This window comes from Mercenaria mercenaria, chromosome 1, assembly GCF_021730395.1.
Source record: "Mercenaria mercenaria strain notata chromosome 1, MADL_Memer_1, whole genome shotgun sequence".
NCBI lineage: Eukaryota > Metazoa > Mollusca > Bivalvia > Venerida > Veneridae > Mercenaria > Mercenaria mercenaria.
The window spans coordinates 112597836-112621734 of NC_069361.1; the positions used below are offsets into that span (position 1 = coordinate 112597836).

Consider the following 23899-nt stretch of genomic DNA (forward strand, 5'->3'; position numbering starts at 1 on the left):
TAAGGATTAAAACTTTATCTGAATGCATTGTTTTGCAAGATTATTACTATTCGAAAGGATATCATTTACAATGTCAATGCAGACCGATGGGGCATTTTGATAAAATCTATTTTTGCTTGAAAAGGTTTAAAATTAAAATGTTATATAGAACGTGTTTGACAAATTAACATCATGCAAACGGATAAACGAATAATAATAAATAATTAATTAAAATATAATATATCCGAAACAGTGATTTGTCGTTTAATAAAATCATTGTTTGGAGTTTAGATGCGAAGGAATTAAATCACGAGTGCGCAGCTCGAGTGATATGATACGCATCTAAACGACAAAGAATGATTTTATTTACGCACAAATCACTGTTTGTCAAATTGAGATATATTATTTCGATTCTAACACGTTAACAAGGATTATCATGTACGTCCTTGCCGATACCCGTCGAATATTTGCCTGATTTCTGTCGATTTCTTTTCCAGCGTGCCGCTATGTCGCCGTCTAACGTCATGACGTATTAATTGTGAGGTCAGAAAAGTGAATTGTTGAATAATATCACAGTTTTCAGCCTTCTTTGTTTAATAGGAAAACAAATCGGGGTATGTTAGAATCTTCGTTTGAATAACTATATGTTATACAAGTCATGAATAAGCGTCATAGTACATTGTATATAGTTTGAAGATAAGTCATCATTTCCAACAAAAATATTACAAAAAAAATCTCTCTATGGTAAAACAAATTTGCATTTTGCCTCTTCAATGACCTGCTGAAGCAATACGCAACTAATCAATCTCGCATGTTTGCCTAATGATCACAAAAAGAAGTTACTCAACAGGTATATTTTGAGTAACTGATAAAAGTTCTCCATCTGTCTCTATATGATTTGAAAGCCTAGACATTTTTTACATTATCCCGATATTATTCCAGCTACATTCTTTTGTTGGTCTATTCTATCTTCTGTCGTGCAGTGACCAGCTGACCTTTAATGTTTCTCGAAATAAAAAATCTACTATTGTAGAGAAAGTAGAGCTAAGACATTGATAAATCTTCAAGTTACCTAAAAACTGCCACTATATACACAACGTTTCATTGAAGAAAGTATATCTGCAATGTGGCATTTGATTTTTTTCAACAAGTAATATTTCATGACAGATATATTTTTGTGAAATGACTGCTACATAATTGTTTGTTCTTACAGACACACAAGCTTGTTGTATGTACAATACACATGAACTAGTTATTATGGCGATCTACGTTTCTGCGTCGGAGTCATTCAGTGGTATACAAGCTAGACATGTTTCGATTAATTTTTAACATTGACCTTCTCCATCTTCCTTCGTACGACAGCCATCTTGTCCATCATGTTTTCCATGTAATCCTGCGTGAAATACAAAATCTGCCGCAGAGTAAGTAGTGCCAAGATACTGATAGTATCTTCAAGCTGCATCTCATTTTCGTAGTTCTTCACCGGAAGTACGTTGCCGCGTGGTAGACCAAGTAGTTGAGATGCTTTCTCGACATGTTCTTCTACCGTTTTGCTTCTGAAAACTTGAGATACGTCATTCTGAACATCTTTGCACAGTTTGTCGATCTTGGTTAGAAGAAGTGCTTGAGGTATACCTTTAAAATAATAATAATAAATTTTCTGTTTGGGTAAAAGTTGATCAATCCACTTTCATCATAATTATGTTACATCATGTGAGGATTTTCGTTTATATATTAACCAAAGCTACTTTATCTAATACCAAGAGCACTTGCTTTATAATTTATACGCAATAAATAATATGATGTCAAAATGACGTTTAACGTAACAAGAGCTTGTGAAATTGTACATAAGCGGGTGTTTGATATATTTACACAAAAAATATATAGGAAATAAATATATTTTGTTTGTATGTTTGTTTGTTTTGGGTTTAACGCCGTTTTTCAACAGTATTTCAGTCATGTAACAGCGGGCAGTTAGCCTAACCAGTGTTCCTGGATTCTGTACCAGTACAAACCTGTTCTCCGCAAGTAACTGACAACTTCTCCACGTGAATCAGAGGTGGAGGACTAATGATTTCAGACACTATGTCCTTTATCAAATCGTCATGGAGAACATACGCCCAGCCCGAGGATCGGACTCACGACCCCGCGATCCGTAGACCGACGCTCTACCTAATGAGCTAAACGGGCGGGTGAAATATATTTTGACCTGATATCAAAATGCAGGATATGTAAAACCCAAAATACTCGTGCAAAGAATCATAAAAAAATCGTACGAATCATAATACGTATGTACTCAATATCTTTGCAGAAGGAATGCAGAAAGCTTATACACAAGAGAAGCACCAGTAAGGGCCCGAAGAAATAGGTCTTAAGAAGAGTAGCAAAGTATTGCAGTCAAAGTGGCTTTAGGAACTGCCTTTCATCGAGTTTTCCTAATGTCCCGTTAGACAAAAGAGTAAAGTGAAGCATCAAACTGTAGAAGAGCTGAACACTAAACTTGAGGCGTGTCTCAAAAAGGTGATTCATAGCCTCGAAAATGTTTTGTAAGTTTACCAAATACAACTGGAAAATTGCAGTGACCCAGAATCTTACGGTATTTTGACAATATTCTATAATAGTCAAATATTGAAATACCTTGTCGAATAAGTGTCCTTCAAAATTATTATTTTTTAAACAAACTCTGAATTACGAGAGTAAAATCTTAATTACGAGAGTAAAATAAAATTTAGTAAAATATTTTTGAAGTACATGATAATGGTAGTTTAACCATTTCGAGAAACGATTCCGTACAATCATTGTACAAATATCGATAATAATGACATTTACTTTTGTTGAAAGGAAAGTGTGTGTGCATGCATTCGTGCTGAATAATATTCTGTAATGTTTTATAATTATAAGTCAAATACTACTCTTTTTAAAAAATCCTGTTAGGTTTGATGACTTTAGGTCAAACACTTTTTGAGACATGCACGACACAAATTCAGACAGATGGACGGACGGACGGACGGACGGACGGACAGACAGACAGACAGACAGGGCAGCTCCAAGCCCCCTCCCCCATCCCCACAATGTTTTACAATAATAAATGAGAAGAGAAAATGAGCAACAGTTCTAGTTCTGAATCGCAATGTAATTAGCCTACCTTCTTATTTCAATACCTTTAAGGGAACTTACTGTAACATGATTTTTAGTAAATTAATTGCCAATAGGGAAATAAATAACTTAAGAACCATAGCTTAATCATGAATAATTACAATATCATATCTCTTTTTGTACTTTATTTTCAACATTTCTTGTTCACACGATAGATTTACAGCGACAGAAAGCAATTCCATGAAACTTGATAAAATGATAGAATGTTGAGGTTGGACAGTACTAGATTAGGCCGGTTATTATAACTTTTGGTTTGTTTTGGGTTTAATTAACGCCGTTTTTCAACAGTATTTCTGTTATGTAACGACAGGCATTGTTCCTGGCTTCTCCGTACCAGTACAAACCTGTTCTCCGTTAGTAACTGCCAATTTACCTATATGAATCAAAGTGGAGGACAAATGATATCAGACACGATGTCTTTTATCAAATCGTCATCAAGAACATATGCCCCGCCCGGGGATTGAACTCACGACCCCGTGATCCTTAGACCTGCGCTCTCCCTATTGAGCTATAAGCGGGCAGCTGCTTTCTTCTTTTTTGTTCGGGGAAGTGGGGTAAGGGTTGAACTAACTATAACAAAACTTTTTGGTGTGGAAACTGGAATCCTGAAGTAACGTCTAATACATATTGTGGCCAATACTATGGACCATATGCTATATTGTTCTACGGCTGGTATACTATAGCATAAATAAGTGCTTTGAATATCTATTTTACCAGCAAGTAGGGTAAGTTTAGTATTTACATAAACTATATGAAATAATTCTTCATGTTTTATTGAATATGAGATTTGGATTTAATATACCTTCAAATTTAGTATCATACGGTCTCATTTCTATTATTCCTTTGCAAGAAACAGCTTTAAGTACTCGAGAAGTCATAAATTTCGGTCATTCATATCTAAAATGATGTTCCTAATACGAAACGATCAGGATTTAGTACTTTTCAGAAATATTTTTGAACAAAAGATGCAGTTGATACACCAAGTTTGTCTTAAAACGGTGTTTATTATTCAATTTTGGTTTACCCTGGGCTAAAGCAATTTTCATGAAGTGCAAATTTCACATTACAGCACGCTTAAAATATGTGTCTCTTTATGTAGATCTATGAAGATAATTCAATGATATGACCATAAAAGGTTTGGAGGCTTTAATGTTTCTAATTCAGTGACTAAATGATACCTAATAAGCGCGGCTTAAATAGTTTTTATTTAATTTTCTGTTCTTTTATTTGTCTATGTATTCATATTCATTTAATTACAGCAATCTAACTGCGGTGCTATCCACTACTGAATATGCAAATATTCACATGACCAAATATTAAATTGACTATCTAGTCAATGATTTTTGGTACGGATATAAACAAGAAGAACTTTTATCTTGAAACATTTGGTCAATGATGATTTTACCACGCGTTTGGTAACACTTTGGCGCTATTTTTATAAATTCAACAAAAATGCATCATTAAGAGACCTCAAGTTTGAAAATGAATCATCTTTTTAGTGACAGCTCTATTTTAAACTGAAAACTACCTTAGCAAAGAGTTTCTAGGTTGCTTCTGTTATATTCTAAAAGTATACATCGTCTCAAAATTGTTTTAGCAGTTAACTGCAGATATAAATAAATTCAACTGTTACTTTTTTAAAAGATCAAGCTTTTTTGATGATACCTTTTTGATTCATGAGTGACTGAAAACTTTTCATTTTCTGTATGATTTTTGTTGGTAAAACTTCAAGTGTGGTAGAATCCATTACAAAAACAACACAATGTACTTTGTCATTAGGAGTTGGATTTCTCACGAAGCCGTCAGTATCTTCAGATATAGGAGAAGCAGGATTGAACTGAAAAAAAAATGAGACACATATTTTAGACATTTTTTATATGTATGTGTTCTGTCAATATAGACAATAATTCCAGTATTACGATGTATTCATGGTAACCCTGAATAAATCATTGTAAGGCATCGTGTCAAAGTCAATGTTCTTGCAGCAAAAATGTATCAGGGTCATAATGCCTTTGTTTAAAACAGTTTTCTCTAATATTTGTCAAAGGTATGAAGTAGAATGTCTGATTGAATCTACTGCTTTTGATTACCCCCCACCCCCTTCCTCCTTTGTGGTTTTAACTGTAAAAGTTCATGTGAGGTATTTAAAGTAGCGTTTTTCTAACCATGTTACTATGCATACCATCCATTTGGACAGCTGTTTACACAGTAAGAATGTGGAAGTACTTCATTCAAAGTTGTTGATTACGTAAACATTTTATATGTTGAAAATGACGATTTTCAGTATCAAATCGGTACCTGAGGGTTTAATGTTGCTTTTATCTTAAATTGACAAAAAAAATGCATTCATGTACGGAACTAAACACCTACAGCTTCCATCCAGTTCAAATGAAAATTGGTAGGCCTATACACCACATTGAAGTGGATATGCACCCATTGTCGGAACTTGGTAATAATGATTATTTTTCTCTTTATGTTCCTTTTTAACTTTACAATATTACAGTTATACTTGTACCTTATGTACTCATTTACTCCTGCAGTTTTCATACAATGCAAATATATGTTCAACATGAAGTGGAAATGCACATATTGCCGGGATATTGTCGTATTATTTTGTCTCGAGTTATGTCCTCTATTTTCAAGTATCATAATTACATTGTGTGCTCACAGTGCCAACCAAATCATCAACATAGAGTGAATATGCGCCAAGATAACGAGTTGAAACTATAGACGGAGTCAGTAAAGACAAATTTGTGGCACCTGTTGAATATGTTTTCAATTGAAGTTCGAATGTCGTTGTCCTTTTTCTTTATTAATTAGGTATCATTTTACAGTTCTTAAGTCATGACATTTTTCTTAATAATAATAGTCAGATTGTTATTGTTTTATTTGTAAGATATATCATTTTTACGTTTTGCATTATAAAGTTTAGGGTTTTAATATGAAACCTGTAAGATTTATACTTGTGTAACAATGTTGATAAAACAATTACTAAGAATTATCATTTTAGACACTGTCTAAAGATTCATAAGTGTTGGAAGCAATGATGAATAAAACAAAGTTTATAATCATATTTTAAGATACGAATTGGGAGATTCAGAGATAAAAAGAAGTATCAAAAATTAAGGAGAAAGAAATATACACAATTTATAAAGAAACTGCTTTAGCTCTAGTGTTTTAGCTCACCTGTCACGAAGTGACAAGGTGAACTATTGTGACCGCTTATGTCCGTCGCCCGTCAACAATTTCTAAAAAAATCTTCTTCTTGAAAAACACTAGACAGAATTACATCAAACTTCGCAGGAATGATCCTTGGGTGGCCCCCTTTCAAAATTGTTCAAAGAATTGAATTCCATGCAGAACTCTGGTTGCCATGGCAACCGAAAGGAAAAACCACAGGGCCTAGGGCTTTGACATCTAGCGAGTAGCATCATCTAGTGGTCTTCTACCAAGATTGTTCAAATTATTCCCCCTAGGGTCAAATATGGCCCCGCCCCGGGGGTCACATAGTTTATATAGACTTATATAGGGAAAACTTTGAAAATCTTCTTGTACAAAACCACAGGGCCTAGGGCTTTGATATTTGGTATGTAGCATCATCTAGTGGTCCTCTACCAAGATTGTTCAAATTATTCCCCTAGGATCAAATATGGCCCCACCCCGGGGGTCCCAAGTTTTACATAGACTTATATAGGGAAAAAAGTTTAAAAATCTTCTTGTCTGAAACCACAAGACTTAGACCTTTGATATTTTGTTTGTAGCATTGTCTTATGGTCCTCAACCAAAATTGTTCAAATTGTACCCCTGGGGTGAAAAGAGGCCCTGCCCTGGGGATCCCATGTTTTATATAGACTTATTATTATTATTATTATTATACCAGATTTATATAGCACCCTTTTCATGATCAATTTCACGTTCAAAGGCGCTTTACATAGTTCAAATTCAGCCACATATGCAGGGCGCATAATTCATCCTCTACTAGTACAGACACAGAACGATCTGACCAGAGGGACAGAGTGAGACAAAGCTCCCACGACAGAGAGATCAGAAATCAGATACAGGCTTGTCCGGCTAACTTAGCCTAGCTCGTTTCGAATAGACAGCCTGGTTCTTTAACGTGCCCAGTGTATAGCACTGATACACGCAAGGATTGCCTGGGTTCCTGACCAGTACACCTCTAGTTGGGTGGGAAACACTGAAAAGCGTTTCTGAAAATTCCCGAGTTGCTGCCGGCGATCAAACCCCCGACCTCAGGATTGGAAGGCCAGTGTGCAAACCACTGAGCTATCCGTCCACCTTATATAGGAAATAAACTTTAAAAAATCTTCTTGTCTGAAACCACACAACCTAGGCTTTTGATATTTGGTATGATGCATTGCCTAGTAGCCCTTTACCAAAATTGTTCAAATTATGCCCCTGGGGTTAAAAGTGGCTCCGCTCCGGGGTCACTGAATAATTATGTGAGTTATATAGGAAAAAATACTTAAAAAATTATCTGATCCTATTTCCAAGACTGTTTAATAATAATTACCTGATGACCCTAAGTAATATGATGTCACTTGACTGTGACCTTGACCTGCTGACCTACTTTCTTGTTTTTTAAGATACAGCCTTGAAATTTGGATGACATGTACAGTTTTGCACACCGTTCGTAAAACTAAATTTCATTGACCATGAATGTGACCTACTGACTTTCTTAATATTTTAACATCAGTTTGACATTTGAAACATGCAGCTCATATTACTCAGGTGAGCGATCCAGGGTCATCATGACCCTCTTGTCAATTTTGTGAGCACAATTCTATATAAAAATGGTAACGTGGCAACATCAATCAAAAAATCTAGTCTGGCTGAAAACCTTTTAAGGCAATATACATTTGCGCTGTCCTTTTTGTGCCTACCAAAACATGTATTAAACTAAGAAACACAAATATCGTAAGTAAGACAGTTTGTAACACCCTATATCTGTATAGATAGTTGCATATTTACTTGTTTAAAGTAGAAGTCTCTCATATTTCTTTTATAGACAACTTTCCATGATGTTCTCAATGTGAATATGCTATTGCTTTTAGCAGGGTAATTTTCATGAGAAGCAGTCTTCTTAGTGGTGGAAAGTGAGATTGAAATAATGTTATTGTCTTTGTCAAAAACTTTTAATGATTGAATAGACTTTCAGTCCTTTAACATTACGATTCGATGTGCCGCCTGTTAGATACAAACGTTAGTCAGCTCGATGGTCAATGTCACAATAAGTGGTCAAATCTTAAACATTGATTTTTTCCTGTCTGTATTATTTCATGCATGGATTGAAGCTCAAATTACTGGATCTTCTAGCTCGAAGCTCAATATCATATAGAAAAGATCCTATTAAACTATGTTTATTTAACCAACTCTCTACGTTATATAAAGGATCTAGCAATTTCCGCCCATTTGAAATGAAATTTGGTATACTTCATCAATATGGGGTGAAATACGCACTTTATCGGGACTTCTATGTCCAGTGATTAATTTGGAGTTATTGCCCTTTTTCAGACTTTGAAACATCAGAAGTGTGTACTCAAGTCCTACAGTTTTCATCCAGTTTAAATAAACTTGTATGCATCATCAACATGAAGTGGACATGCGCATATTCTCCAGACTTTTATTGTCGAATATGAGGTCTTGAATTATGGCCCTTTCTCGACTGGACTAACATCATTTTTGTTCCTTTTGTAGCACAACTTTCTATGCAGAACTGTGTATTGGTAATAGATACTTTTATTTGTGTAGACATGCATGAATTTGTTACACTGCAAAATAAAAGTCATTATACAGTACCTTAAGCGTTATTGACATAATAACATTCAGTTAACGTCATATTAGAGCTGGATAGGTACCATGTGCAGATAAAGTTAGCAAGCTCTCTGCGTAAACTGTCGCAGGCATTGTGCTGACAATTACTGGTTTTGTAGTAAAAATTATACAAAAGACGTATTGTCCTTGGAAGTAAGATATTTTTTATAAAGCTGAGAACGATAATGTGTTTATTAAGTTAATTAGACCTTTAGAAAAAGTTTTCTATATTTTAATAACGGAAACGAATTAGATTTCATTTGAGGTTGTACTTTATTTTGCGAAAAGAACTGTTAAATATATAAATATTCTTCAAATACTTTTAGATTATACCAGTGGAATAGTTATATTTGATCTATTGATTATCGGGATAAAGAACTCTCCTTTAAAGTAAACCGTATGAAGAACTCCGTGCAATATCAATATTTATAGTAACTAAAAAAAGAGTCCGTTATGCCAACAAAGGAAGATGAAAACAAAATCGTTTGAAGCGTTGTAAAATACATTTTTACACGAATTCGCCAGTCTTTTAAAAGCTAGTGGGGGTAATTTAAAGGGTGGCAGGAACTAGATACATGTCTTGTCAGCATAATAATATATATTTTATGTTGACTGTGCATGTATTTTGAAGCAACCGTTGATTAAAAAAGACCAATTTTGCTCTCAAATTCATTATCTTATGACTGATAAAATAAAAAAAATGTGTAAAACCAAAGGTCGTTCAACACAACATAAACGAAAATGTAGCAGACTTGGTTTGACTGAGCCTGCTCGTGGACGGTAGTGGCAATGCAAGCTACAGTCCACTCCCTCTAGCATCGGGTTGAGCAGAACTCAATATTTACGCATGTTATAAGTACCAGGATATAATTTAGAAAATCCACAGAAGTTTTCATACGGTGGTGCACATGGAACCTTCAATGATGCAAAAAGTGCAATTCCATGAAATGCGGCGTATGGTCCCAAGATAAAATAATGGCTTTGCCCTAAACGAGAAAAAAATGGACAGAACTAATTAAACAAACTGGAATTTAGAGAGGAGATTTGTGGTTATGGAGCCTGCATATCACAGAAACTGCCAAAAGACAAAATTAAAAAGCAGGCACCATATCCAAAAGTATCATTCTTGAAATTGTGTTCCTGTTTACCGAATTTTTAAGTTATACGTAAAATTATGGATAATGTCATGTTTGTCATATTAAACGAGAAATAAAAAAATCACAATACATTTAGTAAGGAAACAATACATCTAATCTTCATGTCGTGTTTTTGTGCCACAATAGCGATAAAAACATCTGTTTTGTGTATTAACGTTTGCAGAACTCCTTAGGATATGTTTGTGACCTCGACTTTAGGATTCGGTCACAAACATTCCAGCGTGCTTTTGAAGACTTTCATACACAAAAAACGTGTATCATCCCTATATTATACGAATTCCATAAAAGCTAAGTTTCAGTCTTTTATTTAATAACTTTTTTAACACTTTAAAGCATTATTCGACGATATTTTATCTAAAAATGTTGATGTGTCAATGTTTTATGACGAGAATTTAAGTATCAGTATTTAATTCACGATTTTAAGACGAGTTTTACCATTCAATATGTCTCGGACCATGGTCACCTAGTAGCATATACTTGTGAAAGGGAAAATCATGTTCTCAATGTTCAGATGCCATTTCAACGCATTTATATCTGCTGTGCAACAGCAGATAGATTCAAGGATCCATTTATAAAACAAGAGGACCAAATGGTCCTAGGTTGCTCACCTGAGAACAGCTTGATCAAATTTGATGAATACCCTGCTTAAAATGCGACCACTTTTGCATCTATGGCAAGGTATTTCTTTAATTTGACCAGGGGACCTAGTTTTTTACCCGATATGACCCATATTTAAACTAGACCTAGCTTTAATCGAGACAAACATTCGGATCAAATTCATGAAGATCCACTGAAAAATGCAGCCCATATCGAATACACATGGTTAACATAAATACCTAGTTTTTGACCCCAGATAACCCATATTCAAATTTGACCCAGATTTTATCAAAGCAATCATTCTGATTAAATTTCATGGAGATCAGATAAAAATACAGCCTCTATCACATATACAAGGTTTTTCTTTGATTTGACCTGGTGATCTAGTTTTTAACCCCGGATAACCCATATTCAAACTTGACCTAGATTTCATCTAGACAAACATTCTGATCAATTTTCATGAAGATCCAGTTTACAATGCAGTCTCTATTGCATACACAAGGTTTTTCTTTGATTTTACCTAGCGACCTAGTTTTCGATCCCTGATTATCCATATTCGAACTCGACCTAGATTTTATCAAGGCAAACAGTCTGACTAAATTTTATGAATACCCAGTGCAAAATGCAGCCACTCTTTCGTACACAACGTTTTTCTTCGATTCGACCGGGTGACCTAGTTTTTGACCCCAGATGACCCACATTTAAACTTGACCTAGACTTCATCCAGACAAACAATGTAATTAAATTTCATGAAGATCTTATGTAAAACGCAGTCCCTATTGCATAAACAATGTCTTCATTTGATTTGACATAGTGACCTAGTTCTTGACCCAATATAACCCATTTTCGAAGTTGACCTAGGTTTTATCAAGATTATCATTCTGACCAAATTTCATGAAGATCAATTGAAAAACACAGCCTCTATTGCATACACACGCTAAATGTTTATAGACAGACGACAGACAGACGACAGACGCCGGACAAAGAGCGACTTCTCATGTGAGCTAAAAATAGATTTTTCAAATGTTTCAAAATCAGCGTACAAGAGGGGGTATTTTACAGCACAATAAGAAATGGCGAAGTATTTCATTCGACGGAGTTGACTGTATATATTTTTTATGTTTTAAAAGTCCTGTAATTCAATCCTCTTCTCAAAACTACGATGTTCCGTTTGGACAATCGTGACTTTTTATTTAATACTAAACCGCGATGCGCGATGGCACGATGATGAAAAAACGATGATACGATGGTGAAAACGCGATGTCACGATGATGAAGTCGCGATGGTGCGATGTTGAAATGTCGATGTAATATCGCGTTTTCATCATCGTACCATCGCGTTTTCACCACTGCACCAGGCAATGCATTACAACATATTACAATATAATACCGAGGAAGTATTTGTTTACTTTCAACAAAAAAATTTATACAGGTTGCCTGTTAGAAAATTTTTCAGTCTATTCTTCTTTAGAAACCACGTGAATACTCTTAGCTGTATTACCTCAATTCTTGTTATTACCTGATAATATTCTGGCACATTTCCTTCCAGAAGATAGTTGCATTCAAGAACATCTAAACCTTGAGCTTCTTCCAAACCGCGTGTGTCGCACAACAAGAAATTTTGATTAGCCCCAGATCGTTCACGCACAAAGTATGGGGTATACTGTAATATAAGAAATGTAACTTATAATTACTGAGGCCGATGGGATAATGCAAAAGGCAAGAGCTACGAGTCGATAGGCTGTATTTTATGGACAAGCACAGTACTAAATTGTCACAATTTATGCCCGTCAGATAGTTTGGAAAAACAAATGTAAATTTCTTTCAGTTACAAGAACTACCTTTAAATTGAAGGGAATTAATTCTCATTAACAGGTATCTTACTTATTTATTTATTTATTTTGTTTGGTTTAACGTCGCACCGACACAATTTTAGGTCATATGGCGATTTTCCAGCTTTAATGGTGGAGGAAGACCCCAGGTACCCCTCCGTGCATTATTTCATCACGAGCGGGCACCTGGGTAGAACCACCGACCTTCCGTAAGCCAGCTGGATAGCTTCCTCACATTAAGAATTCAACGCCCCGAGTGAGGCTCGAACCCACATCGATGAGGGGCAAGTGATTTGAAGTCAGCGACCTTAACCACTCGGCCACGGAGGCCCCTACAGGTATCTAACTTAACATGCAGTACAAAATATGAAAGGTAAACTCATAGTAAAGAAAATATAGTTAGGAAGCAGTATTAGGACACTGTAATGCTGGATGTAACATAATCTTACCGATAATCACCATAATGGAAGTTTGATTAAGTTTTCATCGAAAGTGCTCCCAGTTATCACGTTGATATCGTCACTTTTTGAAATTTTATCTTAATGAAAAAACTCTGGATATACTGTATCATTGCCTGACCTAGTTTACAGTAACATTTCTTCTTTATTAGCAATGTTGACTCCAAAGAAAAATGCTCTGGTTACTGAATGGACACTGTCATTTTTTTGTTAATTTCAACTTATTCATGGGTCATAGTGGACGCATTGGTCGAGAGGGCTAAGACGCTTTCCTACGGAGGTGAAGGCCCCTGGTTCGAATCCTGGCTACTCCCACTGCGATGTGTCCTTGGGCAAGGCACTTTATCATTGTTGCCTTAGTCGACCCAGCTGTAAATGGGTACCAGCAAATTGCTGGGGGTAAGGTATAAATGATTTTAACTGTTCTTAAAATAGGGTCGCTCAAAAGCTGTACAGAGCTTATGTTAATTGTTTCACAAAGCGACGGTAAATAAAATTTACCTTTACCTTTACCTTTATAACTAAATATAGTCGAATTGGCAAGTTACTTTAGACAGTGACCTAGACAGTCTGGATACGCCTGTTACTTGGCTTAGTATTGCATGAAAACCTTCGATTTTCTCAATTTTGTTTGATTCAATGGCCAAATGTATTAGAATGCTGGTCCAAGAATTTATACTGATTAATGTAATAAAGTAATTAAGTGTTGCCTGGACTGTATAGTGCATCTGTATAAATATAATTAGAATTAAGACAAAGAACTCTAATTATTGAGTAGACACTGTCAGTTATCGCAATATTGACTGATTCAAGTGCCATAACTCTTGAGGTATTGGTCCAAACACGTTGGGTATCGAAACGGACATAGATTAAAAATGTAATGTGATACACCTTCTTTGCAAGTTTTTGATAATTCGACAAGAATGTTCTAGATATTGAAAGCGACTGTAAATAAATAATTACTGATATTAATTGCGAAAAGGCTTTTATAATGCGGAATGATTTTGTTAAGACTTAATTACTGTAGTTTTTAAATAATATTGTAAATATTTTTTTCTGTAATTTTGAAATGAGAAATGGTGTTAAGAAACCATAATGCTTGCATTATCAGCAGTATATGTTACTCACAGCCGTGGTAAGACTTTGTTCTGCACTGCCGCTATTTGCTCTCTGTGTAATGCGGCCTCGGAATATGGAGTTTATGGTGTTGTAGAAACTTGACTTTCCAGCTCCAACAGGACCAATCATCAGGATTCTAGCTTCTGTGACATCTAAATTGGGAATTGGTTTGAAGGAAACTATGTCTTCGGTGAGTTCATGTAAGAACTGAAAAACATATTACTAAGATAAATTTTGTACTTTCTACATGACATGTACTTCAACGTTTGAAAAACAAGTGTGTCATTCTAGACGGTCAAATGCATTAAATTATTTCTATGGATTGAACCCATACCCTTCCTACAGCTCACAGGCACTGTTTTCTCCCAGCTTCACCAACTTTTTGTACCAATGCATGTATGTTTTGAAATATTAACTCTTAGTCTGCTACATTTCACTGAAAATTTACTGACTGAATAGTGAACAGTGTATACCATGATCAGACTGCACGGAAGTGCAGGCTGATTGTAATCTGCACTGGTAGCAAAGGCAGAATCACTTGCCGACAGCAGGGTAAAGGTTAAATGTCAAAATTCATATTATCATAACTCTTGCAATGTTTCAAATGTTACCTATCCTAATGTTAAAAGAAGGACATTTTGAATGTATCTGAGGTTTTAAGTCTAAAGATTTCGCACACGGCACACATCTTTTTGTGTATTATTTAAAAAGTGGCTGTTTTCTCTATCTTCGGAGTCTCAAAAGTTTACAGCCAGAATTTCCAATATATTTTTCTTTCAAACTTTTGATGAACAAAGTGATTACTGGTATTAAAAGTAAATGTACCCTTTTGTTCCAACGTTTCGTTTTACGCCATGGCTTATTCGGCACTATTCTTCTTTGGCCATCTACAAATGTATACAAATAAACATACTAAATTATACAGATTAACATAAATCTTGTTATATTGTACACATAGATAATTTCCATTTTTTGTCAAACATAACTGCATAGCAAAATTATTTATAGTATGTTACAAATTACAGTTGTTTATTATTAATAAAAATGTTTAAGGATACTATAAGGGGTAAATTGACATTTTTGAACATTATTTGTATTTATTTCATATAAATTTACCATACATTTCCCTATCAGATGCCAAAAAAAAAAGAATAAAAGAATTTAAAAGCTTTATTTGATGAATTTCCAGGATAAACAGTAAATATTTGACATGTGTTTACAACAACACCCTTCTGATGTAACCGAATTTTTATGGATGATTTTCACCAGGTAAATATAACGGATTCTGACTGGCTGTCTTGGTGGAGAGACCTGATTATTTTTGAATAACTAATAAAGAAATTTAAACTGTCGACCTATTAATACATGGAATGGAAGAAGGAATTAATCTGATTTGTTGGCAGAAAAATAAGGGAAGTTCATGCTTTGATGAAGGTAGGGCCTAAGGATTTCATTCATACAATACATTTTCTTCTTTTTCTCAGAACAGAAATTCTCAACTTGGTGAAGTGTTTGATGTGATTCAATTCCTTTATCTATGAAGGAAATTGCATAAAAAGTGACAATGTGCTCCTTTAAAGGATAGTCTACAAAACATGTCTATTTTTTTTAGATAATTGCACCCATTCTTTAATTATATCACTTTTAATTCATTGTAGAAGGAAACAGATACCGAAAATAATTGATTTGTCTGTAACTCTTTTTTCTGGCAATTTGGAAAAACTTTGTGACACACTTTGCTAGTTTATGGGCTTCCTATACTGCACACAAAATTTTGGCTCATTTGTAATACTGATGAGAGATTTGATTCTGTTTGAAGATAACAACAGAGTCTTAAGAAATATGGAGAAAAATCATGATAAAGAAGGTCATCTCTCCACCCTTTAGAGTGTCCGTAAAACATAAAGTATTTTCGACAGGCTTAAGATTTGCTAAATCTGAAATTTGATTTAGTACGCCCGATAGAGAATATTCACGATATATGGCCAACTTTTTAAACAGATGGCCATGGGATTATTTTTAACAATAATGACACTTTGGTGAGTATTTATTTTCACGAATATTGACAGTGAGCGAATATAGTGAAAGAAATAGTCGCATAAACATTTGGTACATAGTTTATACCCTATTAATGTCATTGCCATCTGTTGTTTTCTCATCTGTTTAAGGAAAACTGTTTAGTTCACCTTGTAGAATTTCAGAACTATTTTTAAAAACTGACCTGCAACTCTATACACCTCAAGCTCAGTAACATTCATGGTGCCGTTATTGATCTGGTTCACACTTATACCCTGACTGTCGTAACTACCGCCGATGCTCATGTAACCGTTTAGTGCAAAGAAGTGTTGAGTTTTCTTTATCGTTCCCTGAAAAGTTTCTAAGTCGTGATTACTACCAAATGTTGGCCCAAACCCTGCAGTATATGTAGCGTTTCCATCATAATTGTATGGAAATTTCGTGCATTGAGGATTTTTACTGTAATAAAGCTGATATAAGAATGCATCGGCATCATCTCTGTAACCGCCATTGTTAGCCCAGCTCTCACTTGTATAACCTCCATACACAGACCCATGTGGATTATATAGCACTGTTACAGTAGCACCCTGGTTGTCACATTTCTGATGAAAGGTGGTAGCATTGCATCCATCTCTGGTGATAGCATAGAGCAGTGTGAATGATTTAGGACCTGTACCTATCCATTGTTCCAACTGGTCCATGTCTTTATTTGTCAACCTGCCACCCATCTTTCTTAATCTACACAAAAATTCAGATAGTAATACAGACTCTTAAAACAAAATAATTGTAAGTTACTCACAAAAGAAATAAAGATACTAGTCACTTTTTTTTTTAATTATACCGAATTATCTACGACCGAAACACTTACTTTGGTCAGACAGACAACTGAATGGCTGATTGACAAGAAGAGAATCTTAATAATTTTATAATGTATATATATATAAATAGCAATAGCTCTCGGTAATTTGAAAAACAGCAGGACTCGACCTTACAATGAAAAAGTGTACCTTGTAGTTAGTTGGGAGACACTCGAGAGCATCTCAGAAATTTCAAGTGCCTGGACCGGGATTCGAACCCCGAACCTTTGGATTGACAGTCAAGCGTGTTACCACTTAACCATCGGCCCACCTACGTGAAGATGAATGTATTTCCTTTTTGTTTGAATGTTCTTGTCTGTATAACAGTACTTTTGTTTTAAGTTTTGTTTAACTTGCTCTTTAAAACATGATAAAATAAAGTAATAAAAAAAGCAATACTGTATTTGACAGACAATGGCAAAAAAGAAAAAAATCGAGCAATTTAACAAACTTAAAAAACATACATGTTAGTAAAACACGCACACACATTAGCTGGCCTTGATCCTTACTGTAAACTGCAAGGCATCTATTTAATTAGGCGTAAAAAAATTGTTTCCGGTATCCCGACCTACCCTAAATTTTTGGCCCGACCCTAAATGTTTTTATGGCCTTGGAGAATATTTTTTTTCAATAAAAAGTTGCAAAACTGCACGTTTTATGCTTTAAACATGCTCAGTGATGTTAGAAATCAACTTACTGATGCTCTAAAGGTATAACCCCCTTGTTTGTATTCTTTTTTTGACACAAATAATTTCTGAAAAGTCTCCCTTAATAAAAAAAATTCCAAAAAAAAACAAATTTCCGACCTACCTACCCTAATTGTTTTAAGCATGTTACCGGAAACAAAGATTTTTTTAGGCCTTATGAACAAGTTTCTGATTTTTCTTATCAGCATTGGTGTATTAGTCTAGCCTGGCTCCCTGGATGCATGGTTATTTTTTATATAGATACTGCAGGCAAAATAAGAAAATCTTAAGCCTCTAAAATGGCACATTTTATCTGATGGCTGAACCATGTTCGAAGCCAGGGGCAATAAAAAATGTCAGTGTAGAAACAACCTGCTGGAGTTACTTCCCTCTTGATGAATAAACTAATATAGGCCTATTTATGTAAATAGAAACAAACATAGGGACGGGAGCCACACTATTGGTGTATCATTGATATCCGAACTCATTTTTTATTAGCTCTGATTCACTCTGTCTACTTATTTATATTGTCTAATTTACTTTAGTCTTGTATAATCAATGATATACATAAATCAAATATGCCATTCAGATAAATGTATTTGTACTTATTATACAATTCAATCATGCGGAATAAAATTTATCCGTGTAAACTAAAGTGTTTAGCTGTTATGCTTTCAACGAACAAAACCGTGACAAAAAATGTAGGTCGTACTAAAGAAATAATCCTACCGTGCAAACTCATGGAAAGCATGCTATTATAAATGTTTTCTTTTTGTCTCGTTTTTTCATGCCTTGTTTTCACTTCTAAAACATATGATATTGCGCGTCTGTTTATTTTCCCCTTTCTCCGTACAGTAGCGTGGGAATCATGCTGTATCTTTAATCTAAATAAATGTACACATTCTCTCCCCCGCCTCCTCTTGCCAGCTTTTACTGATCGCCTAATTTGCATTACACTATTTCCTAAGAAAATTATTCTTATTGACGTCGTTTTCTCCTGTTGCCTAACGTTTCATAATAATAATTATTTCAAAGATATTCAGCTTTCAGTCGGAACTAATGTAATCTATGTTGATTCGTATTGTTCTCATAAACAGTTGGGTGAAAAATCAAAGCTCTGTTCTATTCTGTTCTGTTAATTTGTTTTCTATGTTTTTGTCTAATGAGACAATTATGAACGTTATTATTTCAAAAATCTATATTGAATCGTACAACAGTTGTTGGTATATGCAGTTCCGTAAATTAACACCGTTTAAGGGGACGCATACTTTGAAATTAGAAAAAAGTGGGTGGGGTATTATAAAATTTACCTGCAAAAAAGTACAAGGTTTTGGTAAATGAAATGAATACTGTTTCAACTGTTATAAGTACACAAAGGATTGCTCACTAAAATAAAAATGAGAAAAACTGAAACAAGAAAGTTATTGTTGAATTACATAAGACTTCTTGTGTACATTCAAAGTCAACAATTAAGACTTTTTGGTGCGAAAATAATAGTGCTTCACTTTGTCCAAACATTTATCAATGTCCTACAGATTCTAATTTAAAGAAAGAATGTGAAATAAGTTCACTGTCTTGCTTTTCATTTCGCATATGTGAGCTAAAACACATTATTTAGTTTGTTTACAAAGTCTGAGTGCATAAGAAAAGATACGGTGGTCAAGGAATGCCACATTACAAAACTAAAAGAGTATATTCCCCTTAATACATTAAACATTTATCGTTACAGAAGTCTAGAGGCTTACAATAAAGGCCTAGAAATGTTGCCATTATTAATTTTTAACTTGGTATTCATGAACTACAATGCACTTAAATATCAAAACACATTCAACAAACTTTGAATTGTATTGTCTTAAAAATCCCAAAAATAAGGTATGAAATTTGGTTGAGAGGTCCAATCAATGTGTATATGTGCAAAAGCAACATTCTAATCTTGTTCACAAAAGTTACTAATAAACAGCAGGAATGTCAATGATCAAAACTGGACGAATATACAGTTATCCTCACTTTAATGTCATTTATAATTTGTCCTTGAATTCTCCACCATACTTTTCATAAGTCTGTTTGCACGAGTTGCACGAGAATGCTGTCATTCACGTAAAAAAACGGGGTCAAATAAGTTGTAAATGCAATATCATCTAAACGTAATTAATGGATTATGCAGTTCAAGATAAACTTTATCTCATAACGTAACGAACATGTATAATGTTGTAACAACAACTTTACTTACACTGATTTAAGTAGCAGTCGGTTTATAAGTGACTTTATTGATTCATTTTGTGTTTTGTTATTGTTGTCAAAGAGTATAACGGAAGTGCCTCACAACTGAAGCGGAAACCAGTTTGATGCGCAAAGTAGTCCACTGTAAGTAATATTATTTGACAAATGTCCACAGAAATTAATAATTTTCTAATATTAAAGACGAATATCTGAATAGGATTCATTATTTGATAAGAAATTATAATCATCGACATGTTTTTTTAAAAATCGTACACGTGCTGACACCTAAGTTGTCTCCCGTTGTTTATTAGAGTTACCTTTCGTCCGGCGCAGTAATACATTTGCAGTGAATCGCCGAGAAGTCGTGGGAAAATTAAAAACCATGTAAACAAACTAAAATTAACCACCTTTTCAAGATGAATTTCAAGTGATCGACATTATGCATTTAACCCGCCTGACCTGTGTAGCATCTTAGATATCTGTTCTAAGGTATTCATTGTGTAGAATGTCATGTTATGCCCTTGCAATGCTAATCCCACTCTGATTTTTTTGTTTACATTTTTTATCAATGACAGATATGGCGTCCATCCCGAGATGAACAGACGTGGCGTTAAATTTTTACATGTTTAAGCAAACCTGGTGTGTTAGAAAGAAAATCTCATCCCTTCAACATTATTTGGAACACTGTTATTGTAAAAAACCTGTTTTTTCCTTATACAAAAGCTTAATATTTTGTGTTGAATGTACTTTCACAAAGACCTCTGTTTTCCTATTACATTCATAGTACCACATCCTTATCCACAAAGTACTGAATATTACAGGTGTCCATCAGTATTATATCAGATTAGGAATATGTTTTTTATTTTCCCACCATCGATTTCTTGAATATGCACCCCTTCCGCATTGCCATATGAACTGTGAATGTAGCAATATGCGTCCCCTTAAGTTACATCAGAACTGTAAGAAATCCAACAGTTTTTTATTTCTTGGTATACTTTGACATTAAATGGAAACAAGAAGCTTTTACCCTATTACAATTACAAATATACTATTGCATTGTTTTTAAAGTCAAGAACAACTACATATGTGGTAATAAGTTGTCATGTTTTGGAAAATATCATTTATTTGCCTCTAAAGTTAAAGAAATTAAAAAGTTTAGTGATTTTCACTATATGCTCAATATAAGTGATGGTGATACTTTTAAAAACAAAATTGGAAGCAAAAAGATGTTCAGTTAGAATAAATATTTTCCCACCAAATTAAGAGGAGAAATTGACGTATACTGTCATATCTGGTTAAATATTCACAAACCAAAAGACATATTTGAAATTTAATATTGAAAATTATTTTCCTGTACAATCTATTGCTTAAAGCAATAACAGCAGGAAAACCAATATTGATTATCGGATAATTTTCAAAGGGGACAACCTACTATGATATGTCAGTCAAATATAATAAAAGCTGGGAATGAACGTTTGTAAACACATTAGAGGTGTGATATTTCAGGTTTGAAATTGGATTATCTGGTGTTAAAAATTAGATCACAAGGTTAAATCATATGGAAAACGTCTATCACAACCTAGAGGCAATAGTGTCTACTGGGTCTTTGTGAAACCGGATCAGAATATTTGCCTTTGTAAAAAACGTGGTCAACTTTGAAACTGCTTTATCTAGGATTAAAAACTAGGTCGAAACACTCTACAAGCAAACTTGTTTACCTCATCTTCATAAAACGTAGTCATAATGTTTGCCGTAATCCAATCTAGGTCAACTTTGAATATGTGTCATCTAGATTTAAAGCTAGGTCACTAGGTTATATCGTATGAAAACAATCTTTGAACCCTAGAGGCCACATTTTCTACACGAAACTTAGTTAAAATGTGTGTGTTTATAAAATCTAGAACAAACAGACAGGTCTTATCTTTATCATTTGCTCAATGTTCAAGTATTGTCAGTTTTGGGGGCGGGTTTTCCCGCTACCAAAGTTACAGGTGTTCCACTGACTACCATAGAATCTTTATTTTATTCCTAACAAAAGCAAGAAAAAGAATATATTCATGTGCTACAAAAAATATGTTCATTCATAAATATCAATGATCAAGCAGTCCTAAATAAACCTGTCTTCCATTTACACTATTCAGATTATATACGAAGTTGTATCAGTGCTTTCCAGCTGGCCATTTAGATAACCTAATGTGGGGTCACGTAGAGTTCACTTTAAATTTAGATTTCTCATACATTTATTTTAATAGTTTGGCATTTGCTATGCTACAAATAGTGTTACAAAAACAGATCAGAAGTAAATCTTATAAGTGAGATATTTATTAAGTAAAAGTGGTGAATGTTAATAGTTCACAGTAAAGTTTGATTTTTGATTTGCATGCAAAATGTTCATTGTTTTTGTTTAAAAAAGTTATTTTGTACAAATGACATGGCATTTGTAAAAATCAGAAAGTAAATTGAGCTATTTTCTGCTGTTAAAAAATGGCATTGAGGTAAATAATAGTTGTCATAAAACCCCAAATAAATGTACTAAAACCCTTCCGCATCAAACGTCTCAAGGCTTTGATTATTGATCAGTTTTAAAATACAGTTGACAGTGACATATTTTCTGGAGATTCTTTTAATCATATACTTGTTTTAAAATTGGATACGGGGATAAAAAATATGTATATCGACAGTGACACAGCTTCTGGGGATTCTTTAAATCACGTGCTTGTTTTGAGTAAAAAAAAAATGTATACCTCGTGGCGTTGGATTCCATCAGGAATGAGGTGTCGAGAGTATAATATATAGTTGTAGAATTTCCTTCACAATCGACCTAAAATAAATTATTTATAAACTAAAAATAAGAATGTATCGTGAATGCATGGCTTATTTTATATTATTTATGCATTTATTTAGTTTACATGTACTTTCGTAAACCTATTTTTCTATCCAATAATCAATTATGAAATTACATATTTTATAAATTTACATATTACATATATTGTAATTTCACATATTCGGAAGTTATCCATATAGATTGACGATACATTTGGACAATGAAGCTGAACGCGACTTGAACTTTCGGTTTTAATTTCAGTTAAAAACCAGACTTTTCTACAGAATTCATTGAGCATTATTACTTTAAACGAATATAGAGTATAAACACTGCAAATCTAAATATTTATATAAGGTAAAACTATTGATTAAAAAAATTATTTTCAAAAGTCAACTCACCAGTTCACCACAGTACCTGTATAATTACACTGTTTAGGACACCATACACGAGTGAGACATTCTGTACGTTACCATAAATACAGTGGTACTTATACCGCCCTTTGCAGACATGCTTAAAGTCAGGATTTAGCCTCGGGTATTTTAGACCTGCTTCTTCAGTTGTGTCTTCACAATAAAACTTTGATTAATAGTCACAACACAATACTCTGGTGCGCTTTAATATTTTTAGCAGACGGGCCTCAAATTGTCAACGTCTTTAATAATAATAATGTTGTGTCGTCTTATGTCAGTCGAGTTTCGACCTAAGTAATTTTGTGTTTTTGCTTCTGTGTCTCGCTCTATCGATTCGACAATATATGTATTTAGATATGAATTAAACATTATTTTCGCGGATTAGTTAAGGCAGAATTCTAACAATAAATGAGCAACACCAACCTTTAATCTCCTGTATCAGTTTCAGAGCTTAAAAAAGAAAAAATAGCTTGAATGTGAACCAAACAATATTTTACATATGAAAATATGAGCCTGAAATTCCGGGGAACCCCACATTCAACTAACCGGCACAGACATAACGTGTGATTTTTTTACTGGCTTCCTCGCCCTCTTTTTCTATAGACGATAAGGCAAGTTTTCAATGGTTCAGGGAGACATGCCTAATTTGCATATTTAATGAAATAAGCTAACTAGTAATTTTATTAATTCTAAATCATGTGTGTCAATATGTAATCATGTGTGCATTTCAATTTTTTGTGCATGTTTATTTATTTGG

General features: G+C 34.1%; 1 protein-coding gene across 1 annotated transcript; it reads right to left on the reverse strand.

The window, feature by feature from the left end:
- Positions 1-23152, reverse strand: LOC123526323 (interferon-induced protein 44-like). The gene is made up of 8 exons (XM_053520760.1): positions 23131-23152; positions 22653-22729; positions 16351-16883; positions 14955-15016; positions 14139-14336; positions 12240-12383; positions 4801-4972; positions 1-1614 (listed from the first exon to the last, which is right to left on the reverse strand). The coding sequence occupies exons 2-8, from the start codon at positions 22670-22672 to the stop codon at positions 1298-1300; spliced, it is 1446 nt and encodes a 481-aa protein (XP_053376735.1). The 5' UTR covers positions 22673-22729; positions 23131-23152; the 3' UTR covers positions 1-1297.
- Positions 23153-23899: the final 747 nt, after the last annotated feature.

Coding starts and splice junctions, on each gene's coding strand:
- LOC123526323 (XM_053520760.1), bottom strand. CDS start 22,672: ATGGAATCCAACGCCACGAG. Junction 15,017..16,350: donor TGAGGTGTATAGAGTTGCAG/GTCAGTTTTTAA, acceptor ATACATTTGTAG/ATGGCCAAAGAAGAATAGTG. Junction 4,973..12,239: donor ATGTGCCAGAATATTATCAG/GTAATAACAAGA, acceptor TTTTTTTTTCAG/TTCAATCCTGCTTCTCCTAT.